This window comes from Pristiophorus japonicus, chromosome 15 (genome assembly GCF_044704955.1).
Source record: "Pristiophorus japonicus isolate sPriJap1 chromosome 15, sPriJap1.hap1, whole genome shotgun sequence".
Lineage (NCBI taxonomy): Eukaryota > Metazoa > Chordata > Chondrichthyes > Pristiophoridae > Pristiophorus > Pristiophorus japonicus.
The window spans coordinates 104,768,132-104,793,981 of NC_091991.1; the positions used below are offsets into that span (position 1 = coordinate 104,768,132).

The 25,850-nt window shown below is 44.0% G+C and overlaps 1 protein-coding gene across 3 annotated transcripts in view; it reads right to left on the minus strand.

Annotated features, from left to right (window-relative positions):
- LOC139280936 (SUN domain-containing protein 1-like) overlaps positions 1 to 25,850 on the minus strand; it is a 94,708-nt gene that overhangs the window by 52,335 nt on the left and 16,523 nt on the right. Inside the window, exons 3-13 of one of the 3 annotated variants that reach the window (XM_070900748.1) lie at positions 15,370 to 15,570; positions 11,159 to 11,358; positions 7,968 to 7,997; positions 7,676 to 7,870; positions 5,721 to 5,843; positions 5,052 to 5,135; positions 4,813 to 4,929; positions 4,508 to 4,606; positions 4,045 to 4,138; positions 3,893 to 3,951; positions 56 to 204 (exon numbers count right to left, since the gene is read on the minus strand). In XM_070900748.1, coding sequence (XP_070756849.1) covers positions 56 to 204; positions 3,893 to 3,951; positions 4,045 to 4,138; positions 4,508 to 4,606; positions 4,813 to 4,929; positions 5,052 to 5,135; positions 5,721 to 5,843; positions 7,676 to 7,870; positions 7,968 to 7,997; positions 11,159 to 11,358; positions 15,370 to 15,570 — 1,351 coding nt within the window. Of the gene's footprint in view, positions 1 to 55; positions 205 to 3,892; positions 3,952 to 4,044; positions 4,139 to 4,507; positions 4,607 to 4,812; positions 4,930 to 5,051; positions 5,136 to 5,720; positions 5,844 to 7,675; positions 7,895 to 7,967; positions 7,998 to 11,158; positions 11,359 to 15,369; positions 15,571 to 25,850 lie in introns of all 3 variants that reach the window. The other 2 variants (XM_070900747.1, XM_070900749.1) reach the window with 2 other exon arrangements.

The window sequence follows — 25,850 nt, forward strand, 5'->3', positions numbered from 1 at the left end:
TGCACGTTAGGCCTCAGACAATACTGAGCAAAGATATTTATGCTGGAAGCATTACCAGTGGAAATGGCAGAGAGCTAGGATTCTCCCCATTTGTCTGGATAGTTGGTACAACTTCTTTTGAGCGCTGTGTTGTTGGTACTGCTGTCCCATTAAAGATTGGCAACAATGACCACAAGCCTGCCAGACCAAAGTACCATAAACCAACTGAAGAAAGAAAAAGTATGTTACTTATGGAAAAACATTTAATACTACGATCAGTTTATTTGCAATAAATTTGATACGTGAGGATTTTCCACAGATGGAAATTGGAGAGCTGTCGCTTTCTGTCTAGACCTTTAGCACTGCTAAATGCATGAAGCCATCACAAGTTGTTCTGCTTTCTCATTTCACGTGTTCGGCTGGCCCTTTTAAAACATCACTCGTTAAAAAAAATAATGCACTGCAACAAATCTGGACAGATTCCAACACGTCTTAGCTGCTTATTTTACACCTTTGACCAGCTGCATAAAAACACAGTTTAGCCTTTAAGTACTTAACAGGAATTTAACCAAAATATTTTTCCCACTTTTCTTCAGTGATTTACCACATTTTATACAACCCACTAGACGAGACTGCTCGACCAATAAAAGGAGCCTCATCAACTGGCACATATTTAAAGGGATATCAGTACCTTTCAGCACGCTGATCCCTTGGGACTCCAGCAGGTGGGCCCTCTGGTGGACAGGTGTGATGCAGGTTACAAGGGGTTAAATACATTACAGTTGTAATGTAGAATAGTGTGCGCAGTAATATTTAAGTGCTTGACAAGACGAGGGACCCCAGCTATTTACAATATACATTAATGATTTAGATGAAGGAATTGAGTGTAATATCTCCAAGTTTGCAGATGACACTAAACTGGGTGGCAGTGTGAGCTGTGAGGAGGACGCTAAGAGGCTGCAGGGTGACTTGGTCAGGTTAGCCGAGTGGGCAAACGCATGGCAGATGCAGTATAATGTGGATAAATGTGAGGTTATCCACTTTGGTGGCAAAAACACAAAGGCAGATTATCTGAATGGCGGTAGATTAGGAAAAGGGGAGGTGCAACGAGACCTAGGTGTCATGGTACATCAGTCATTGAAAGTTGGCATGCAGGTACAGCAGGCAGTGAAGAAGGCAAATGGTATGTTGGCCTTCAAAGCTAGGGGATTTGAGTATAGGAGCAGGGAGGTCTTACTGCAGTTGTACAGGGCCTTGGTGAGGCCTCACCTGGAATATTGTGTTCAGTTTTCGTCTCCTAGTCTGAGGAAGGACGTTCTTGCTATTGAGGAAGTGCAGCGAAGGTTCACCAGACTGATTCCCAGGATGGCAGGACTGACACGTGAGGAGAGACTGGCTCAACTGTGCAGTATTCACTGGAGTTTAGAAGGATGAAAGGGGATCTCATAGAAACATAACATTCTGGCAGGACTGGACAGGTTAGATGCAGGAAGAATGTTCCCGATGTTGGGGAAGTCCAGAACCAGGGGACATAGTCTAAGGATAAGGGGTAGGTCATTTAGGACTGAGTTGAGGAGAAACTTCTTCACTCAGAGAGTTGTTAACCTGTGGAATTCCCTGCCGCAGAGAGTTGTTGATGCCAGTTCATTGGATATATTCAAGAGGGAGTTAGATATGGCCCTTACTGCTAAAGGGATCAAGGGGTATGGAGAGAAAGCAGGAAAGGGGTACTGAGGGAATGATCAGCCATGATCTTATTGAATGGTGGTGCAGGCTCGATGGCCGAATGGCCTACTCCTGCACCTATTTTCTATGTTTCCATGATAGGTAAAGAGGTGATGCTTGGGAGGACAAAGGAGAATCAAGAACGAAGCACCTTATGGGAGCCTGGCCAACATACCCCACAAGAAAAAGTACACCATTTCTTGCAAGACAACAACAAATGAACCATTTGGATACCAATTATAATTAATTACATTTAAGCGTCGTCATTTAGAAGTTAAATAAAGGTAATGGAAAGGAATGTGCGTGTCACTTGAATCACCTGCAATGGCTGCTCTTCCCACTCGCACCTCATTACCTCTGGTGTCCCCCAAGGATCTGTCCTTGGCCCCTCCTATTCCCCATCTATATGCTGCCCCTTGGCGTCATCATCCAAAAACATGGTGTCAGTTTCCACAGGTGTGCTGATGACACCCAGCTCCACCTCTCCACCACTTCTCTTGACCCCTCCACGGTCTCTAAATTGTCACACTGCTTGCCCGACATTCAGTACTGGATGAGCAGAAATTTTCTCCAATTAAATATTGGGAAGACCAAATGCCCCGCCATAAACTCAATTCCCTAGCCACTGACTCCATCCCTCTCCCTAGCATCTTTGAGGCTGGACCACACTGTTCGCAACCTAGGTGTCAAATTTGACTCTGAAATGAGCTTCCAACCACATATCTGGGCATAATATAGACCGCCTACTTCCACCTCTAACACTGCCCATCTCCGCCCCTGCCTCAGCTCATCTGCTGCTGAAACCCTCATCCATGCCTTTGTTACCTCTAGACTTGACTATTCCAATGCGCTCCTGGCTGACCTCCCACATTCTACCCTATGTAAACTTGAGATCATCCAAAACCTGCTTGTGTCCGAACTCGCACCGTCCCTATTTTATTATGTAGCTTGGTGTCAATTTTCTGTCTTAAAACACTTCTGTCAAATGCCTTGAGACATTTTACTACACTATATAAATTCAAGTTGATGTTGTTGTCGGGTTAGAAGTGTGAAGATCAAAGTTCTAGTTTTTAAACCTGATCTAGCTGACTCACACAAACCACATTATACAGTGCATGTTCTCAATTCTATTTTGGTTTGAATTGTGCTTCGTCTCTATCGATTATTATGCATTTTATTTGCCCAAATCTACTTTCCAATACAAAAATTTAAAATGTTAAACACTAAATAGATACTGATGCAATTATACAGTTTTCTTGCATGATATTTGTATGAACAAACATTGACACGGAATCCGTTGGTGTAGTGGCATATGCTAGTAGTGTTATTTGCTTCATCATCAGGATGCTTTGCAACGGTGGAGAAGAGGAGCTAACTGGGCTGGGGAACTCCAGGCAGCTCCTACTTGGTCATGAAAGGCTGCTCTTGTGGTAGATGAACAACATATTCCTGTTTTACCTTCAGTGGACTAGTCGGGCTGAGGTGTATGTGCGCTTATGGGTCTTTGGGATGGAGGTGGTGGTGCTGCTCGCTAGGGATTGGCTCACGCTGGATCTTAATTTGAAGGGACCAGGCCAAGTCCAAGGCCGCAAGGTGGAACTTGTCTGAAGAGGTCAAGGTCTAACCCCTCTTGCAGGCCTGGCCATGCCTTCCTGGTGCCATATTTTAAATTTGCTTACAGCAAGCACTTCTGGGACCTCCATCTTGAGGACAGAATGCTGACACATTGGGATCTTTGGAAAGAAACACACCTCTCCACGTGGAAAGCTGGGACTTAGAGATGGCATTTGGAAGAGAGAGAGAGAGAGAAAAAGAGAAAGAGGGAGAGTTGTGGCAGCATATTCATTGAAGTATATGGCTGCTTCCGTCATGAAATCAGCAGGGAGCTCCATCTTGGTTGGTGTATACTTTAGCTCAGGCAGGGGAGGCGTTGTGTTGGGTTGAGAATGTAAATGTCACATTTAGGTGTCTGAGAGCAGGCAGTCACCCTAAAGTATTACACACAAGGTATGCTTTCAGTTCTCTCTGACAGACCAGCTTCATGTATAATGTTGCTTTGACAGTATGTTAATCCAGCAAACAGGTAGATGATTTCTTCACCGTGCTCCAGCGCATTATATCTTTTGGCATTACATTACACTTTACTATCAATACAACAGCTTGATCAAACTGGTCAGTGTTCACTTACCAAACAATAGAAGAAATGGGATCAACAAGAGCAGCCATCTAAGCAATCTGGGAAGACACCTGGATGTAAAAACAAAGAATAATTCCCAAACTAGAATATCCAGCCAGTTCGAAAATATATAAATGACAAGCATTGACACTCTCCTTCCATACCTGGTGAGCAAAAACACATCAAGAAGGGACATTAATGTAATCAGCTGGTACCATCCAGTCCCAAGCCACCAGAAAGCTCCAGAAGCAGCTTTTCCTAAAAAAAAACAAATGCAAAGGAATGATATACGATTAAGTAACGAGGTGCTCACCCTGGGAAGCAGTTTACGTATGTGAAAATCCTGCAACAAACATGCTGTGTGAATTGGGCCAACCATACACCTGAGAAAATAGGAACAAATGCCTGAATCCAGAGTGCAAGTACAGTAGAAGAAGAAAATGAAGCCAGGGTGTAGTACTACTGAAGCCATCGCTATACACGGAAGATTTGGGTGAAATCAAAGCTTGCAATGTTCTACCACTTGATATACATGCACAATAAACAGCAGCTCTAGAGGACCAAGGGTATAAAAATGAATAGATGGAACAGATGCAGAACACAAATGAAAAATAAAAATTAAATAACCTGGAGATACAATGGCCAACCACAGAATAGACAAGACCTTCCTGGATACAAACCAGGCAACAGCGCCCGCAGCCTGCATCACTTGCAGCAACACAGAGCCTACAATACAAAGCACAAGCAGCTGCAATACATCAACTTTGCATCTTCAAGCAATCATTTCTGGTGTAAATTTTATTTTACTAAATATACTGCAAAAAAATTACTGCCCCAAATATCCCAAACATGCAGTAATAGCAACAAGTATCACCATTTCTCCCAAACGTTATATCGACAAAATGTGAACAAAAAGAAGTCTAAAATTCAACCTGCATAAGCAAAGACCAGCCAGAGAGTCCGCGTGACTTGTGTAAACTTCGTGTACTTTGTGGACCCCACCTCAGTGGATTTATATGTATCATGTTTCATCCCCTTACAGTCATCACCTGTTGATTGTGGCAGTACAATACATTAGTGCAGTGAACCCAGTTTGTGGCCAAGTGCATTTTGCCCCACAAGCAACGATGGAATGAAGCAGCAACAGCAGGTATCAAAGCAAAATACTTACACAAAGATTCCCCATTTATTTTCAGGTGTCCATCCCCAGTAATCAACTCTTTTACATTCATTCTTCCACAGTAACTTGAATGGGCTGCAACACAGAAACTGATCCTTAGCTCTCTTTCTCAGAGATGGGAAAAATATTCTGTAGAGAAAAATCTTTGACTGACAAACCAATGAGCAGTGAAGTCAGTGTATTTGCATGTAGCCAGGACTCTGCTGCTCATGCATGCAAATGAGCTAGCGATTAAGAGTTTACCTAAATAAAATGAGCACAAAGCTAAAGGCACAGGTGATTTACATTTTAGAGACCCACTCGCAGCCCAGCTACAAGCTGGTTTTGGTCAGCTTTCCAAAACCAAGTGTGTGAAGAGTGGCATGCTGCTTAAATTCAAACAAGCGAGAATGAACCACAGACAACAGCACAAGACACAGCCTCCTGGTGTGGTGAAAAAAAAAATTATTCCATTCCATTCACGTTCCAACACAAAAAAATTCAGAATTTTTCAAGTATGCATTTTAGGAGAAGCACCTGGAGAGACCACAACCAGCACTTACAATGAAAAAGAATAAAATGGCAAAACTTTCTACAACGAAAGCAAGTAATTAGCTCATCTAGGTAGCAACAAACAGACTCAAGAACATGAAAGCATATGTTTCACCACACAGTTAATACCTTTGGAGTAAAAAACAGTCTTCAACAAAACTGTTTGATAAAGTTGCAAAAACCATGCAGCAGCAGTTGATACAGTATACTTTGCCAATTGAAGTGTGTGACTCATGAATAACTTCACTCCTCCTAAAAAAAAGCAAATGCAACCAATTTTTTAATTCCAGGATATTATATCCATGACACTTGTGCAGGGCTGTTGGTACATTACATCCAGGAACAGATCCTACTGTCAAATCAGTTGTTTTTGGAAGGATTCAATTTTGCTGATTAAATCAATGAAAATTAAATTGCAGTAAAAAATGAATTCAAGCCATTAAAACAATTAGAATTAAACAAAGAAGCAATTTCAGTAAACATTTTAATCTCACAAAATTGCATGGTACAGTCTATGCTCAATTATAGCTTCTTGTGTCTCCTTATCGGTCTCCAAATCAATGCTTTCAGCATTTGCACACTTTGATTTTTATTGAACTGCACATTTACTATTCAGTCAAGCTAGATCCATCCTCCCATGTAGTAGAACAAACAAGGATTGCCACCTGCACCACAGGGACAGTCAGCTAGCCTGCAAACTAAACGATTCAGCACATGTCCAGGATTCGAAACATTAAAATTCAAGTACTTTAAGTTATATTACACTTTCAAAGCAATGTTTCGGTGTAAGTGATGAGATGCATCATCTAGACTGTTCATATGCCAATGATTCCGACTCACTAGATTCACGAGTTTATTGACAAACCTAAATAAAACCAGGAATTTGTTTCTTCTCTTTCTTCAATTTCACCTTTTTCCTGCAAAGCACAATTCTGTGACCAAGAAAACCTGCTGCGAGGCCTCTGACAATGCCATCTGTCCAAGACACAAGTGCGCACAGCACAGGACCGATCTTCCAATTCCCACTACCTCGAGGTAGGCACACGTCTTGGGTTACCATCTCCCCTGGGTGGCACATCCAGAAAAATTAAGAATGCAACTTGTGCAAAAAATATGAATTCCCCCAGAGGTTTTACTTTCACAAATTGCCCCCCCTTTTCTCGGTCACCAATCAAAGCACTCACTCATGCTCACGTCACAGATTAAGAACGACCAGAGGCTGTGGTTTCTTGGTACCTCACTCAGTAAGCATTGTCCATATAATTATAGAATAAATTATAGAATAGAACAGCACAGAAGGTGGCCTTTCTTAGCCACCTCAAAAAGATAACTCTTTCGAAGAGCAATCCAGTTAGTCTGACGCCCCGCTCTTTCCCATATCCCTGCAATTGTTCTCCTTCCAGTATTTACCCAGCTCCCTTCTGAAGGCTACTATTGGCTCTGTATCCACCGCCCCATCAGGCAATGCATTCCCAATCCTAACCACTCGCTGCGTAAAACAGTTTTCCCTCAGGTCACCTCTGTTTCTTTTGCCAATCACCTTAAATCTGCGGCCTCTGGTTATCGACCCTTCAGCCATTAGAAACAGTTTCTCTTTCTTTATTCGATCAAGACCCTTCATGATTTTAAACACTTCGATCAAATCTCCTCTCGGCCCTCGTTGCCGTAAGAACAATCCCAGCTTGTCCAGTCTGTCCACTGAACTGTAATTGCTCATCCCTGGAACCATTCTAGAACTCTTCTGTACCCTCACCAAAGCCTTCACTTCCTTCCTAAAGTGTGGTGCCCAGAATTGGACACAATACCCCAAGCTGGTGCTGAGTCTTGACTAAGTGACAACAGTCCATTTTACCGCAGGTGGGGTTCGATAATCTTTGGCAAGCTGAACCTATCCTTACCTAATGTCCACTAGTACAGCAGTAGTCACTGGATAGCAAGCAGAAGTGAGATCCCAAACTGATCGTCACCCCCACATCCCCGCCAATAGCTTTGCAGCCACTAGTTCTTGTATCTTAGTGTCACCCAGGAAGTGCATTTACCTGGTTATGCTGCAAAAGGGAGGGTTCTATATGCCAGTCACCTACTTGATTTGTCTTTTTTATTTCTGCTCCTGGAGTACACGATTGAAGAGGGTGCATGGGAGGCACAGTAGGCAGTCAGAACATCTTTTCGCTCAGAAAGAATGCTGCAGTCATTACAGGTGAAACCGTTGAACCTGGTCGTCTGCAATTCACCTGTTACTATGCCCCCATTTGCTCGGATCAAAGTTGTATTTCCGCCTAAATTACAAAGAACAGAGAAAACTAGAATTTTGACACCATCACTATCTGAACACATTAGACGTCAAATGAGACAGAAAGCTGAAGATTTCTTTACCTTTACTGTCTCCATCCTCGTCATCTAGCCCTGCCAAAACAAGAACCGATTGTTAAAAATGCTCAATGTCACCGTAATTAGCTAAATTACCTCGAGCAACAAATGTGCCTCAGCACAGATACCTTTCAGGTCAAATGCTGGAACAAAAGGAGGGCTCGCTCTAGTACCAGCAGTAACACTAGAAAATGTTAGTGTTGGTTTATGCTGAACAAAACATTCAATTCAAATAGCTATAAAAACTACCAATACAGGGGCAACATCCCGAATCCGGAATTCCAAAAACCGGAATTTCCAAAAACCGGCCATTTTTGAGGCGGCCAAGATGGCGACATCGGGCAACAAGGGACGAGTAAACAGGTAAAAAGCGCAATGCCGGGAGGCGGTGTGAATGAGCAGTCAGCAAGGAGCGGCATGAATCAGCAAGCGATGAGGTCCGAAATCCGGCAAAACCCGAAATCCATAAATCAAATCATCGAATAAATTTCCTCATCAAGTAACACGTTAAAAATGGAAGTCAGGCTATCAGCTGTTGGTCTGGTAGGTATTACACTGTAGACAAGTTCTACCCTACCCCATTTCCTGCGATTATGCTGGGCACTATCGACCCTTTAGTACCACTTCCCAAATTGTCTCTATGTGTGAGTGTCAGCACAGGACATCATAGCCAAGTCCTAACCCACCTTCCATATACGTACCCCTTCCAAAAGAGGTCAATGAATAGCTATCACCAGTCAAAATGGATTGCAAAGACTAGGTCAATATTCTCTAGAGTTTAGAAGAATGAGGTGTGAGCTCATGGAAACATACAAAATTCAGGGCTTGACAGGGTAGATGCAGGGATGATGTTTCCCCCTGGCTGGGGAGTCTAGAACCAGGGGTCACAGTCTCAGAATAAGGGGTCGGCCATTTAGGGCTGAGATGAGGAGAAATTTCTTCACTCAGAGGGTGGTGAATCTTTGGAATTCTCTACTCCAGAGGGCTGTGGATGCTCAGTGGTTGAGTATATTCAAGGCAGAGATCGATAGATTTTTGATTATTAAGGAAATTAAGGGATATGGGGACAGTGCAGGAAAGTGGAGCTGAAGTAGAAGATCAGCCATGATCGTATTGAATGGTGGAGCAGGCTCAAGGGGCTGAATGGCCTACCTCTGCTCCTGATTTTTATGTTCTTAAAACCAGAGCTAATTCTTCAAACTTCGCCCAGAATGGAAAAGGATCCAACATGGGACTTTTAGTCTGTATAACACAATTCTACAACGGACAGTGCATTTACATACTTAAAAGAATCAATACACAAAAAAGGGTACTTTAAGATTTACAAAGAAAGACTAGGATTTATATCGCGGCTTTCATGACCACAGGACATCTCAAAGCACTTTACAGCCAATGAAGTACTTTGTGAAGTTTTGTAATGTGGGAAATGTAGAAGTACTAAATGAATTGTTGTTCACTGATTCGCTTGATGATGCACGTTTCATTTTATGACCTCAAGTATATTAGACCACATTTGGAGAAGGCAATAAACCACTAAATATAGCTAGGGTTCGATACAACCAGGTTCAAAAGATAAGTATAACTAAAAGACACACACCACAAAGAGTACCAGAGCAATGCTGAGGCACCTTCCAGGATTTTCCCACACTCTAGAACAGAGATGTGTTTCAAATTACTTCCTGCCTCTTCCTCCAAAAACAGTATTCCTCTTTTGAAAGACAGCACTGTGGTTGTCTATACAGCTCCTGTACCTCAAAAATGAGAGTATTAGCTGGAATGGAATTGAACGCAGGTCTCGTCGGGCAGACTCCATTAATTGGTGTGAGAAGCACAGATCTGCTGAAATCACTTATTTGCTACCTAAGCATAGTTTAGTTTGAACAGCGCACCAAGTATTATTCGGCACTGCTAAGGCTATATTCTTTTGCCCTCACTTCTCTTTGTGCGGTTGAAGTGGTTTCCTATAAAAACATACCAGTGGTTTTAAGATAACATCTCCAAGCATCTTGCGTTTGGTTTGCTGTAATGTCTGTGAAACTCCCTGGTAGTAATAGACTTCAAAAGTGAATGCGCTTTTTGTTAATGTTAGATCTAAAGTTGAACCTTTTTTGACACCACAACCACTTAAGTTTGTGCACTCTTCAGTTAATACTCAGAAATTTCCATTGTTTTACACGAGCATTAGCTCATTTCTGAGGCAACTGGACTGGTATCCCAACTAATCCCGACCCTGGTAAACACCAAACTCATACTAGAAATAAGCTTTCCCCAGATTCAAAAAAAGTTTTGCTCACCTAGAGAGAGTGTAAAAATGAATGAATGCATTTTGAGAAACAATTTAAATATATTCTATCTGCTAAGCCAGTAAAGCCAAAAATACAAACTTCTTTGAAGTCTTGAAATGTCCTGAAATGGATTTTAAGCACACCAAGCTCCAATTCAAAAAAACTCAATATTCCTAGCAAGGCTCATCAGTTCTCAAAACAGTCAGTCAGCCACCTGGTGTGCCTGTATTACAACCATTAGACAATTTGCAAACCCACTGCTGGAGTGCTACAATGCTGAAAATGTTAGAGTACTGGATGCAGAGATTTCACAAGATGAAGTATAAAAGCACTGCCCACATCAATATCATAAAATTCTATTTCAAATCAGCAATGAAAGCATGTACAGTGTTGGACTTTGCGTGAAGCATTCATTATTTTTTTTTTTAAAAAGAGTACTACAACACTGTAAAATCAAGTGCAGAAAGAAGCTAAAATAGGATGTGATTATAGTATAGAGTTAGCTTCTGAAAAATGAAAAATATTTGCTGGCTAAAAGAATGGGACACTAGAGTGAGGCTCAGGAAAAGTTTGAGAGCTAACTCTGGTGTTCTTCTAAAGAAGATTTCCAAACAAAAATAAATCGTTATGCCCCATTTGTGGAAGGAAGCCAGGATCCTGTGGCAGAAAATTCAAGTGAAGTTAGATAAATCTAAAAATATTAAACAGCATGAGAAGTGGATCAGATTAATTCCAAACAGTCTTTTCTTAGTCTCTAACTCAATGGTCTCCACAACAAGCCTCGATAGAATGCAGAAAAAATAATTGTCCAAGTTAAATTGGGGTTGTTCAGTTCAACATTTTACAGCTTAGAAGTTGAAAGTAATAATCAGAACAAGCTGATTTGTAAGCTTGCACTTTTATCCTGCTTACCCCAGAAATGGTCTACTTCGGTTTTTTCTCGAATTGAAGACTCATCCAGTACTGTGGACATCATTGATGAGTCACTCCCATAGCTGAGGATACTGCTGTGACTGGTAACTGAGGAATCAATCATGGCTTTCCTTGGAGTATGGGAGACAGAAGCAGTCTGTTTGCTTGCACTTCTGTGGTTCTGCTGTTGTTTTGTGCTTCTGAAAAAGATAGCTAGGTTAAACAATCGTCAATAAATGTTGATATGTTTTCCATAATAGCACTGTGTACAATAGAGCTCAGGCCTATTGTAGCACTGCAACACGGAGGGAAATACCAAGCACGTATCTGGTTGCCAACAGTAGAAAGAACAGAGGTCTGGAAGCAGATGTCCTGCCTACCTCCGTGGTCTACATTAAACTTCAAAGGGGAAAAAAAACCAAAGTTAACCAAAACATTTTCCATTGGCAACACTATGATTTGTTGTTGAGTAAACATACACAAGTAATGAGCTTAGTGTACTTGGAAATATATCGGCGTACCTTCATCGTCGCTGGGTCAAAATCCTGGAACTCCCTCCTTAAGCACTGTGGGAGCACCTTCACCACACGGACTGCAGCGGTTCAAGGCGGCGGCTCACCACCACCTTCTCAAGGGGCAATTGGGATGGGCAATAAATGCCGGCCTTGCCAGCGTCGCCCATATCCCAGAACGAATAACAAAAAAAATTCTATACGCATTGCAGCTGCATGGTTAAATAGTATAATGCATTGACAGAGTGTCTCAATAGCCCCAAATGGCTGCATTTAATCTCGCCACAAATTCACACATCATGACTTAAAGCGGCATTCGCAATCAGGTTGTCTCTTGTTCCCAGTTCCAGGCTGGAGGATAGTGTAGACAGTGGGAAGTCAGCAGAAAGTGCCACAACAAACAGCTGCATCATATTTTTTCTGATGAAAGGGCTCTGCCTAAAAAGTTACCTTTTTTTAAACCTTCAGATGTTGACAACTATTGCGCATTTTTAACATTTTCTGTTTACATTTCAGAATTTTATTTTTATTTCATGTGCTTGAGACCTTAAGGAGAACGTAATGGCCGAATTGTAACTATCAACCTGAATCAGGTGCTGAAATGATCTGATTTAGTTGGCAGCTTTTTGGCGAGGAAAAGAAAAAAGAAGGAAGAGGTCGAGGAAAAAGGGCACTTCGAAAAGGATTTTTGATGTTGGTGGGGGTGGGGCAGTGATCTGCCCTTCATCACTCAAGAACAGAGAGGAGGAGGAGAAATTTGTTCACTCAAAGGGTTGTGAATCTTTGTAATTCTCCACCCCACAGATTGTGGATGGTCAGCCGTTGTGTATATTTAAGGTGCAGATCGATAGATTTTTGGATATCATCATCATCATAGGCAGTCCCTCGGAATCGAGGAAGACTTGCTTCCACTCTTAAAAAGATTCCTCAGGTGGCTGAACAGTCCAATACGAGAGCCACAGTTGCTGCCACAGATGGGACAGATAGTCATTGAGGGAATCAAGGGATATGAGGATAGTACAGGAAGGTGGAGTTGAGATATTGAATGGCAGAGCAGGCTCAAAGGGCCGAATGGCCTAGTCCTGCTCCTATTTATGTTTTTATCTACTAAGCTACCATATTTTCTGTTTAAAAAAAAAGTTAGGCCCCATGGTCCATTAAAGAAAACACCAATAGTCGTGTCTAACTTGATTGAGTTCTTTGAGGAGGTAACAAGGAAGGTCGATGAGGGCAGTGCGTTTGATGTAGTTTACCTGGATTTTATCAAGGCTTTTGATAAAGTCCCACATGGTAGACTGATCAAAAAAATAAAAGCCCATGGGATCCAAGGGAGAGTAGCAAATTGGATCCAAAATTGACTCGGAGGCAGGAAGCAAAGGGTGATGGTTGAGGGGAGCTTGTGACTGGAAGGCTGTTTCTAGTGGGGTTCCAGAGGGCTCAGTACTCAGTCCCCTATTTTTTGTAGTATATATTAATGATTTGGACTTAAATGTAAGGGGCATGATAAAGAAATTTGCAGATCATACAAAGATTGGCCGTGTGGTTGATAGTGAGGAGGAAAACTTCAGATTGCAGGAAGATATCAATGAACTGGAGAAAGTTTAAAATGTAACTATTATTTAAATGGAGAAAGATTGCAAAGTGCCGCAGTACAGCGGGACCTGGGGGTACTTGTGCATGAAACACAAAAGGTTAGTATGCAGGTACAGCAAGTGATCAGGAAGGCCAATGGTGTCTTGGCCTTTATTGCAAAGGGGATGGAGTATAAAAGCAGGGAAGTCTTAATACAGCTTTATAAAGGTATTGGTGAGGCCACATCTGGAATACTGCGTGCAGTTTTGGTTTCCATATTTACAAAAGGATATACTTGCTTTGGAGGCAGTTCAGAGAAGGTTCACTAGGTTAATTCTCGGGATGAGGGGGTTAATTTATGAGGAAAGATTGAGTAGCTTGAGCCTCTACTCATTGGAATTCAGAAGAATGAGAGGCGATCTTATCGAAACGTATAAGATTATACGATTATACGAGAGGGCTTGACAAGGTGGATGCAGAGAGGATGTTTCCATTGATGGGGGAGACTAGAACTAGAGGATGAGGAGAAATTTTTTCTCTGAGGGTTGTAAATCTGTGGAATTTGCTGCCTCAGAGAGCTGTGGAAAACTGGGACATGGAATAAATTTAAGACAGAAATAGACAGACAGTTTCTTAAACGATAAGGGGATAAGGGGTTATGGGGAGCGGGTGGGGAAATGGAGCTGAGTCCATGATCAGATCAGCCATGATCTTATTGAATGGCGGAGCAGGCTCGAGGGGCCGTATGGCCTACTCCTGTTCCTATTTCTTATGTAACTGGTGAGTTGGACAAATGGAATTCAATCCAGAAAAGTGAGGTAATGCATTTGGGGAGGAGCAACAAGGCAAGGGAATACACAATAAATGGGTGGATACTATGAATGGAGGAACAGAGGGACCTTGGAGTATATGTCCACAGATCCTTAAAGGTAGCAGGACAGGTCAATAAGGTACAGGTGCAGCGTCGAGAATCCAGAACCTTCTGGACTGAGGCCGTATCGGATTCCTGGCTTTCGATCGTCTTTCTGACATCACGAATCCAGAAACACCCAAGCCCAGGTTTGGGTATTTCCGGATTTCGGAACATCAGAATTTTGGGGGAGGACGGGGGCCCCCCGCCGCTGCAGAGGCAGCGTGCGGGCGGGAGCCCCCGCCGTAGAGGCAGCGTGCGGGCGGGAGCCCCCGCCGTAGAGGCAGCGTGCGGGCGGGAGCCCCCGCCGTAGAGGCAGCGTGCGGGCGGGAGCCCCCGCCGCAGAGGCAGCGTGCGGGCGGGAGCCCCCGCCGCAGAGGCAGCACATGGGCGGCAGAGAGGTTCCGAGGTAAGGGCAGCGGCAGCGTCGAGGCCAGTGGTCGGGCAGCGGTGGGACCCCGAGGTTGGCAGGACCGTCAGTTCAGGATTCCGGACGATCCTGCCACTGATCGGTCCGAAGTCTGGATTCTGGAACTCCGGATTTTCAATGCTTCATCTCTAGTTAAAAAGACATACGTAATGCTCTCCTTTATTAATTGAAGCATAGAATACAAAAGCAAGGAGGTTAGGCTAGAAATGTATATAAAACTAGTTAGGTCACAGCTGGAGTACTGCGTGCAGTTCTGGTCACCACATTATAGGAAAGATGTGATTGCACAAGAAAGGTGCAGAGGAGATTTACGAGGATGTTGCAGGGACTGAAGAATTTTAGCTATGAGGCAAGATTGGATAGGCTGAGTTTGTTTCCCTTGGAACAGAGGTATCGGAGGGGAGATTTGATTGAGGTGTATAAAATTATGAGGAGCCTGGATAGGTAGGACCTATTTCTCTTAGCAGAAGGGTCAACAACCAGGGGGCATAGATTTAAAAGTAGTTGGAGGAAGGATTAGAGGAGATGAGGAAACATTTCTTCACCCAGAGGGCAGTGGGGGTCTGGAACTCACTGCCTGAGGCAGAAACCCTCACATTTAAAAGGTACTTGGCTATGCACTTAAAGAGCCGTGACCTTAAGGACTATGGACTGAGTGCTGGATGGTGGGATGAGGCGGAGTAACCCTTTTTCCACCGGCAGAGACATGGTGTACCGAATGTGTCATAATTTTTTATGATTCTATGAATAGTTTTAACCCCTTCTCCAAATAAATGGACAGGCTCACCTGGATGAAGATTCTTTATAGGAGAAAACAGTTCCGGTGAAAGAGTGGTTGCTGCCAATGCTCTCATTGTGCACGCTTTCTGTGGAGTAATATTCAGTGCTGACAGGACGCAATCTGCGTCGAGACATTCTTGGTGAATCGTATACTGGACGCAATTGATGCGTGCTTTCAAAATCCACTGCCTCTGTAGAATAGCTGGAACTGTAATAAAACACATTGTACATGAACATTTCATTCGTGTAAAGAAACGATTAAACATGATTACTGTACAAGAATTTTAATGCACAGAGTTGTCCACTCACTGGTTTCAGCTTTAAAGAATTTGCACATTGGGCAACTGTTCTCAAAACAGTAATTAATGCATTTTCCATTAAAACCATGCAATACATAGCATGCAGGTTGATGCAATTTAGACGCCGTAACGTGGTTATCTTTTATTGTAAATTCAACTACCAAAAGGAGTTTTAAACACAATCTGGTAGCTGCTATTCTAGATTTCTTAATCCTCATGTTTTATAGATGATCAAAATTACTAATGTAAAAATTCAAATTCCAGGATTATGCAAAGATTCAGTGTTATTCCACTATTCCCAAAATTATAAATTAAGATGATGGTTAGATTAGCAAAGATTAAGTCATAAGAACTCAACTTTTATAGTCATGCATTTCGGCATCCTACAAACTCCTTCATGTGACGTTCATCTTTTAAGATTCTTAAATCCAGAGAGGCAATGAACTTGCATGTTATTGCCACAAAAATACAAACCTTTTCAAACATTTTAGCACAGAACACAAGAGTTACTTCAATTATTTTTTTCCTCCTCCTCCTCCTCCTCCTCCTCCCACGTCCCTCTCACCACTCCTCAACTGATGGGCAAGCAGGCAATCTATTCCCAGGCCTTTCCCAATGCTGCTCTGCAGTCAATGCTGGCTGGGGTGGGCTCGAGTCATACTAGTTGACTAGTTATGGGCTCCTCTTTTTGGGGAAGCATCCTGATTTCACTCAGGGGCAGCCAAGAGAGATAAAGAATACTACAGGGGATAAAGCACGCAACGTATAGCCATTCCATGCCCAGAAACAAGAGTACATGGCATTGCACTTTTGTCAGGTTAAGACATTTGGGGGGGGGGGGGTAAGAGAAAGAGGAAAATGGAGGAGTGGTAAGCGGAAGGCATGTTGTACATTTAAAAATTAACATTCAAAACACCAAAGGCGGAGCATTTTACTGTAAAGCAAGTTTATAGAAAGCAGCAGGTTCTGGTTGATAGTTAATGTTGAAAGCAGCAAGAGATTTGTATAAAACATAATCCATGGAAAAACAGAGCCCTTTTATAAAAAGTATTGGATCTGCTGGTGCGTGTCCAATATCTCAAATTCAGCAACGTACATGTGTTCACGATTTAAGAGCTGTTGTTTAAGATTGTTTTGTTCACATGTAAGTAATGCAAAACAGATTATAAATAGCCGACAATACTATGATGGTAGCAAGGAGGCAGACTTGAGGAAAATTCGCAGCAGGTCTCAGTAGCCTTGCCTCCAAATGCATCCCACAGTGAAACTTAACCCTAACTAGATCTCCCTTCATACTGGGAGGCTACAGAAGGCGGCATTAATTCTATTCATACTGTTGTTGGGGGGGGGGGGGGGGGGGAAGGGCAGATTTGCACTCGTGCCAACAGTATAAACAAGGGTACTATGTACTGAATTGAGCCATTAGTATTTAATGACATATGAACTGAACACCAACTGGTTTTAAACAGCTGAGAAATGCCACTGCTTTGTAAGAGCTCCCTTATGAAGTTTGATAAAGCAAGTGTTTTAGCGTGCAACCGTTTGCAGTTGTGCAGTCGTTTGTGCACCTCTGTAAAGCTGTTTCCACTTTGCAGGTGGGCAAAAATGAGAGCACTACAGAGTGAGGGACTGGACTGACCCGAGCACAGGTGGAACAGGGGAACAACAGTAGACCATTCAGCCCCTCAAGCCTGTTCCGCCATTCAATAAGATCATGGCTGATCTGTATCTCAACTCCACCTACCCACCTTGGCTCCGTAACCCTTAATACCGTTTTGTTTTAAAAACCAGCTTAACATTTTACTAGTTTTACTCCATGCCATGTTGCTTCTCCTGGGCATTTTATATAAGTATAGCCTTTTATAGTATTTTGAGAAAGCTCCCAGCTGCAGGCTGAAAACATTCAAAATTTACTAGCTGGGAAAAGTAGTTCTATACATCTATGGAAGCTACCTTGTCAGCGGAGAGCTGTCTTTCGGCTTTATAAATGACTGTTTATAATGTAAACAGTAACAATTCTGACAATTATTTTTCACCATCACAAGCTGCAGCAGCTGAAAAGGTTCTACACTGCTGTCTCATACTCTCGTTGGAATTTCTTCTAAAAAGTTAAATTAGAAAACATAAAAACAGAGCAAAATGTGAATAACTTTAGTCATGCAGAAGTCAGATTCAAGGGCTGAGATTGACAACCCTCCAGCAAATGGTCAACTTACAAAGAATCGCTTTTGCTTCAACAGAAAAAATATATTGCTGTTACAACTAAACTATTTGCGCTGTCCAGTATATTTCAACAGCATCTGCCAACAAACCATCTGAATCATCAAATCGTCAACCCAAAACCTGAGAGAGCTTGTTCTTCAAAACTTCTGCAATACCCACAAAAACCTGAAAAGCCACACACAAACAGGTCATCTATTTTTCCCCCATTTTAACATTACGTTACTATTGTACGACCGAGCAGACCACAGGGATTTTGCTGTGAATCAATGAAGGTTCAAACCCATTCAGACATACAACATACAAGTTGCTTCAGCCTTGCTTTGCTCAGTCAGGTCCACAAGTTATTTAAATGTCATTTCACACAAGGGATCCTATCATCAGGAGCATCAAGGTGGGTGGAATATTTTATTGAAAGTCTCGAACTAAAAATAAATAAGCAGACACCAGTCCAGTAAACAAAAAGATACATTATGACAAAAGCAAAATACTGCGGAGGCTGGAAATGTGAAATAAAAACAGAAACTGCTGGAAACTCAGGTCAGGCAGCATGTGTCATAACTTTCGACGTCAGAGATCATCGACCTGAAACATTAACTCTTTCACTCACTACAGATGCTGCCTGGCCTGCTGAGTGCTTCCAAGATACAATGGAGTTGCTTTTGCAAGCAAGCAGCATAAATTCCAGATAATGTACGTGTCTATTCCCTCTACAGTACAAGATGATGCAGTTTCATTCCAACGTTTCCTCCCGTCTTCTGCCTCCCTCCCTACTTTCCTTCGTACCTAACAATCTGCTTCGATTTATTTCACAATTTTCACTTTTTATTTACTTCCGCAGACTTTCTCTGAATCTTGTCACTTTCTGTTTCTGGGCCATGCTCTTTTCTATAAGACAGCAAATCAAAGCAGAGAAAGTACAGGAACAAAAACTATGGACTGGTGAATAGGTTGGAAAAAAAGCTGTGTGCAGGATCAGAAAGGCAGGGACCAAAAAAAAGAAAGCCCAACAAAAGCAGGGTTCTGCCAAGATTGGAGGGATGATTTCAATCAGATAGCTACAGTATTCAGCTACAAATGCCATTTTCCTACAATTTAGTGGTTCTGTCCATTATGCATGTTAACTGGGTTTTACCTGCCACTGGAGGGCGCGACTGTCGGAGTCCTAATGATCATTGGCAGCCATGCTGAATCCTTACTTTGAAAATAAATAAACTGGAGTGAGGTCATGCCTGAACTAGCTCACCGTACTTAGCCTCGTGGAGTTATTCGATACTTAACAATTGACGATGTGTTAAAAATACGAACTTTCATGCAACCATGTCTGTCGGAATTTGAGAGATTCGTGGAAGGGGACGACTGGAAGGATTTTACTGATCACCTCGACCAATATTTCGTAGCCAACAGATTGGAAGGAACCGATAACGCAATTAAGCGCAGGGCAGTTCTTCTCACCGTTTGTGGGTCAAAAATTGATGGCATTATCAAGAATCTACTCTCCCAACTCAACCAACAATGAATTGTGTATGCTGGTTCGGAACCACTTTAAACCGAAGGAAAGCATCACCATGGCGAGGTATCGTTTCTATCCGCACAATCACTCCGAGGGCCAGGATGTGGCGGAATTTGTCGCCGACCTGAGACATCTCGCTGGGCTGTGCAACTTCGAAGCTGCATTGGAGGAAATGCTGCGTGTCTTTTTCGTGGTTGGCATTGGCCACGAGGTCATCCTTCGAAAGCTGCTGGCTGCTGAATCTCTACATCTGAGCAGGGCCATCACGATCGCCCAGGCATGCATGCCCATGGAGTAAAAAACTCAAAACCGATATCTTCCCAACATCGAAACTCACCGGCAAGTACTGTGCATAAAATAATATCGTCAGCAGGCAGAGCTGCACATGGCAGGGCCTACTCGTCCACATTCGTATGATCTGTAACTGCTCAAAGTCCACCATCGGGGGTGAATCAAATCTCGCCTTGTTGACGTGGTGGGGGCTATCATCTGGCCCATCAATGCCGATTCAAGCAATACGTGTACAAAGGCTGTGCAACAATGGGGCACCTTCAGCGAATGTGTCCACAACCGAGCAAATGTGCTGCGACACACCACGTGGCTGAGGATGATCGATCCAGTATGGATCAAGCGGCACAGGCAACTCAACTCGAGGTACAGGACGAAGAAGTGTATGGGGTACATTCTTTTACCAAAGGTCCTCCGGTAATGCTGGAAGTTAAGTTAAATGGGGTTCCAGTATCCATGGAATTAGACGCGGGTGTGAGTCAGTCAATAATGAGCCAGAGGGCTTTCAAAAAGCTGTGGGACATCAAAGGCAAAAGGACCCAAACTGAGCCCAATCAATGCGAAGCTGCGTACCTACACCAAAGAGCTCATACCAGCCATTGGCAGCACGGCAGTAAAGGTATCGTACGATGGAGCTGTGCTTGATTTATCGTTGTGGATCGCTGTTCAGCAGGAGTTGGCTTGAGAAAATTTAAATGGAACTGGAACGATATTAAAGCCTTAGCATTAGTGGATGACGCTTCGTGTGCTGCCATGCTGTCAATGGCTGGTATGAGCTCTTTGGTGTAGGTACGCAGCTTCGCATTGATTGGGCTCAGTTTGGGTCCTTTTGCCTTTATGTCCCACAGCTTTTTGAAAACCCTCTGGCTCATTATTGACTGACTCGCACCAGTGTCTAATTCCATGGATACTGGAACCCCATTTAATTTAACTCCAGCATTACCGGAGGACCTTTGGTAAAAGAATGTACCCCATACACCACTTCGTCCTGTACCTCGAGTTGAGTTGCCCGTGCCGCTTAATCCACGCTGGATCGATCATCCTCAGCCACGTGGTGTGTCACAGCACGCTTGCTCGGTTGTGGACACATTCGTTGAAGGTGCCCCATTGTTGCACACGTATTGCTTCAATGGGAAGGAATCATATCACCAGTTGAGTTCAGTGAATGGGGCAGTCCAATTGTCCCGGTGTTGAAAAGTGATGGCACGGTCAGGATCTGCGGCAACGACAAGGTAACAATCAACCGAGTCTCGATAGAGGATCAGTTACCCAAGGCTAACGACCTGTTTGCAATGCTAGTGGGGGGTGGGGGGGGGGGGGGGGGGGGGGGAGTCGTTCACCAAATTGGACCCGACCTCCGTTTACATGACACAGGAGCTGGTCGAATCTTCGAACAAACTGACGAGCATCAACACACACAAAGGACTGTTTATATACCACAGGTGCCCTTTCGGAATTCGCTCAGCAGCAGAGAAACATGGAGAGTTTGCTTAAGTCTGTCCCGAGAACCAGCGTGTTCCAAAATGACATCCTGATCACCGGTCGCGACGCCACCAAACACCTGCACAACCTGGAAGAGGTTCTACGTCGTCTGGACAGAGTGGGACTCAGGCTAAAACGCTCCAAGTGCGGTTTCATGGCACCAGAAGTCAAATTCCTGGGGAGAAAGATTGCAGCAGACGGCATCAGGACTCGAAGACAGAGGCCATCAAGAATGCACCCAGACCCGAGTGTGTGACAGAGCTGCGTTGGTTCCTGGGTCTTCTCAACTATTTCGGTAACTTTCTACCTAGTTTGAACATATTGCTAGAGCCCTTGCACATGTTGCTGGGAAAGGGCAACGACTGGGTTTGGGGCAAATCTCAAGACAGCCTTTGAGAAGGCCAGGAACCTGCTATGTTCCAATAAATTACTGGTACACTATGACCCATGTAAGCGGTTAGTGCTGGCCTGCGACACCTCATCATATGGGGTCGGTTGTGTGCTCCAGCAAGCCAATGCATCAGGCAAACTCTGACCAATTGCATACGCGTCCAGAGGTCTGTCTAAGGCTGAAAGAGCCTTTGGTATGGTAGAGAAAGAGGCTTTAGCATGCTTATATGGGGTTAGGAAAATGCACCAATACCTGTTTGGGCTTCGGTTTAAGCTTGAAACAGACCACAAGCCGCTCATTTCATTGTTTTCTGAGAGCAAAGGTATAAACACCAATGCCTCGGCCCGCATCCAAAGATGGCACTGACATTATCCGCTTAGGATTATGTCATCCGCCACAGACCAGACACTGAAAACTGTGCTGATGTGCTTAGCCGGCTATACCAATGCCCACAACCGAGGTGGCAATGCCGCAGTCCGCAGACTTGCTGCTGGTCATGGATGCCTTCGAGAGCGAGGGGTCACCCGTCACGGCTCGTCAAATTAGGACCTGGACCAGCCAGGATCCTGTACTGTCAAGTGTAAAAAGGTGTCCCCTAAATCGAAATTGATCTCCCATTCCCAGGGAAATGCAGGATGAAATGAAGCCTTATAGCCGCCGCAAAGATGAATTGTCTATTCAGTCCGATTGTCTGTTATGGGGTAATCGTGTTGTTATGCCAAAAAAAGGCAGCAAAACTTGTGCGCGAGATTTACACAGTACCCACTCAGGCATTGTCATGAAGGCCATTGCCAGGTCTCATGTTTGGTGGCCTGGCATTGACTCGGACTTAGAGTCATGCGTGCATCAGTGCAACACTTGCATGCAACTGAGTAACGCACCTGTGGAGGCTCCGCTGAGTCTGTGGTCATTGCCATCCAAACCGTGGTCAAGGATCCACATAGACTTTGCCGGCCCCTTTCTCGGCAAAATGTTTTTAGTTGTAGTGGACGCTTACTCCAAATGGATTGAATGCGTAATCATGTCATCCAGCACGTCCACAGCCACTACTAAAAGCCTCCAGGCCATGTTCGCCACCCATGGCCTGCCCGACGTCCTCTTCTGTGACAACGGACCGTGTTTCACCAGTTCGGAGTTCCACGAGTTTATGACCCATAATGGCATCAGACATGTGATGTCTGCCTCTTTTAAACCCACGTCTAACGGTCAAGTGGAGCTGGCTGTCCAAACATTAAGCAGAGCCTAAAACGCGTGACTCACGGCTCCCTACAGACCCACTTGTCCCGCATTTTGCTCAGTTACCGGACGAGACCCCACTCACTCACTGAGGTTCCTCCTGCCGAGCTGTTAATGGAGAGGCCTCAAAACCAGGCTCTCCCTTGTACACCCAGATCTCAATGATCATGTCAAAACCAGAAGGCAACGGCAGCAATGGTATCACGATCACGCAGCCGTATCACGTGACATTGCTGTTTATGACCCGATGTTTGTCCTGAATTATGGTCATGGTCTAAAGTGGGTTGCTGGCATGGTTTTGGCCAAGGAGGGGGAACAAGATGTTTGTAGTCAAACTGTTAAATGGCCAAATGTGCAAGAGGCACATCGACCAAACCAAACTGTGATTCACAGACAACCCAGAACAAATTGAAGATGACATCGACCAACCAACAGACATCCAATCATCAGTTGACCCTTGTGTCATTCACAAAGACGAACCTACCATTCCCAATAGTCCTGTCAGACCGACTGCTCCGCAATGCAGCAATGGTCCTACTAACTCACCCAAGCTTGGGTTCGAACTGAGAAGATCAACCAGGGAGCGGAAGGCCCCGGACCATCTCAATTTGTAAATACAACTTGTACCAAGGACTTTGGGGGGGAATGATGTTATGTATGTTAACTGGGTTTAACTGCCACCGGAGGGCGCGACTGTCGGGAGTCCTAATGGTCACTGGCAGACATGTGCAAGCCGTATATATAATGTTGGCAGCCATGTTGAATCCTCACTGAGAATAAATAAACTGGAGTGAGGTCATGCCTGAACTAGCTCACCGTACTTGGCCTCGTGGAGTTATTCAATACTTAACAATGTCCATATACATGGTCTAAGAATTCTTACAGCCATAAGGTGTGCCATTCATCATCTTTTTCATGGCAACATTAACTATACTAAAGAAGCCACCTGCTGGATCATCTTCCTTCACAAGAACAGTTACAGGTGGCAGCTCAATGGAGGGTTAGGCCAACCAACTGCAGAGTCGGAAAGGAGGAAGACAAGGCAGTAAGTAATGCCAGCAAAATTACTATTTATGAATAACTAGTGTATCCATTCATAGCATTAATGAATATACAGCACTCGGAATTAGAAGGAATCCCATCCAACAGGCAGTTACCAATTGATAAATGCTGATGTAATTGAGCCAGCATTAACCTGAATTCTACATGAACCTAAATTCTGCATATTTTACAATTCCTCGGCATACAGCTTTTACAGACATCAAGTCTTGAATCAAATTTTGCTTCAAGATTGGATGACTCAGTAGCCCAGAGCCAACAAACAAACATTTCAGGGAGTATTATTTCTTTGTGTACATTCTGCCAGAATTTTAATCACTGTGTTGCATTGTTCCAGTACTTAATACGGTTCCCCGCACAGCATACTCTAATTGCTCACTACTTTACAATGGATTAAGAAAGTGGGAATCAAAATAGCAAGAAATGGCCTGTGCACTAACAAAATTATTATAATTTAACTGTGGCAACCAGAGAAGTCAGCTTACCTAGTCATCCATACAGATTCACAAACTGGTGGTCACTAACTACTTCAAGACAGTCTGCAGTAAGAATTGAGAGAGAATTTATATAGCACCTTTCATGTCATCAGGATGGCCCATAGCATTTCTCAAGCCACTAAAAAAACCTGAAGTGCAGTCAAGGTTGTTTGGAAGCCAAATGCAGCAACTAATTTGCAAGGTCCCACACACGTAACGGAATAAATGATTGCTGGATTTCACTTCACCTGATTTGGTGGCGTTGGTTACGAAGAATGTTAGCCAGACTTCCTCCTCATCTTTGAATAGAGCCATGGGATGGTGTACGGCCACCTCAGTATTGCACTGATGTGTTCAAGCCTCGGAGTGGGGCTTAAGCCCACAAACATCAATGAAATAAATAACAGATCATTTGTTCGTCTGTTGGTTGAGGAATAACTATTGGTCGGGGGATTGGAAGAAATCCTATGGAAGTGGGTTTTAAGGAGGTGCGTAAAAGGGAGATAGTCAGGCGGTGAGGCAAAGGGTTTTAGGGAAGGAATTCCAGAACACAGCTGAAGGCAGAATCGCCGAAAGTGGGGCAAAGTTGTGGGTGCACAAGATGCCGGAATCAGCGGAACACTGTTTTATTTTTGGAGGGGACCGGGGGGGGGGGGGGGGAATTGTGGCACTGGAGGTGGTCAGGAATAATAAGGAAGAGTGAGGCTATGGGTGGATTTAAACACGAGGGCTAGGATAGGAACAGGGACCCATCAGTTACTTTTTACCAAGGAGCACTCTGACTGGTCCTGCACCTGTGCTGGCTTCACACTGACTGCTGGGCAGCCAGACACATTCACTCCCACATATCACAAGCTTATAGTTCTACAGCTGGCCTTGACACTCTCGGTGCTGTCAATCAAACCAACAACACAGGAACAGGAGGAGGCCATTCAGCCCCTCGAGTCTGTTACACAGGAACAGGAGGAGGCCATTCAGCCCCTCGAGCCTGTTACACAGGAACAGGAGACGACCATTCAGCCCCTCGAGCCGGTTACACAGGAACAGGAGACGACCATTCAGCCCCTCGAGCCGGTTACATAGGAACAGGAAGAGGCCATTCAGCCCCTCGAGCCTGTTACACAGGAACAGGAGTAGGCCATTCAGCCCCTCGAGCCTGTTACACAGGAACAGGAGACGACCATTCAGCCCCTCGAGCCGGTTACATAGGAACAGGAAGAGGCCGTTCAGCCCCTCGAGCCTGTTACATAGGAACAGGAAGAGGCCATTCAGCCCCTCGAGCCTGTTACACAGGAAGAGGAGACGACCATTCAGCCCCTCGAGCCTGTTACACAGGAACAGGAGACGACCATTCAGCCCCTCGAGCCTGTTCCACCATTCAATGAGATCATGGCTGATCTGCGACCTAACTTTGGCCTATATCCCTTAATACCTTTGGTTCACAAAAATTTATCAGATTTAAAATTAACAATTGATCTAGTGCCATTTGTGGAAGAGAGTTCCACACTTCTACCACCTATTGTG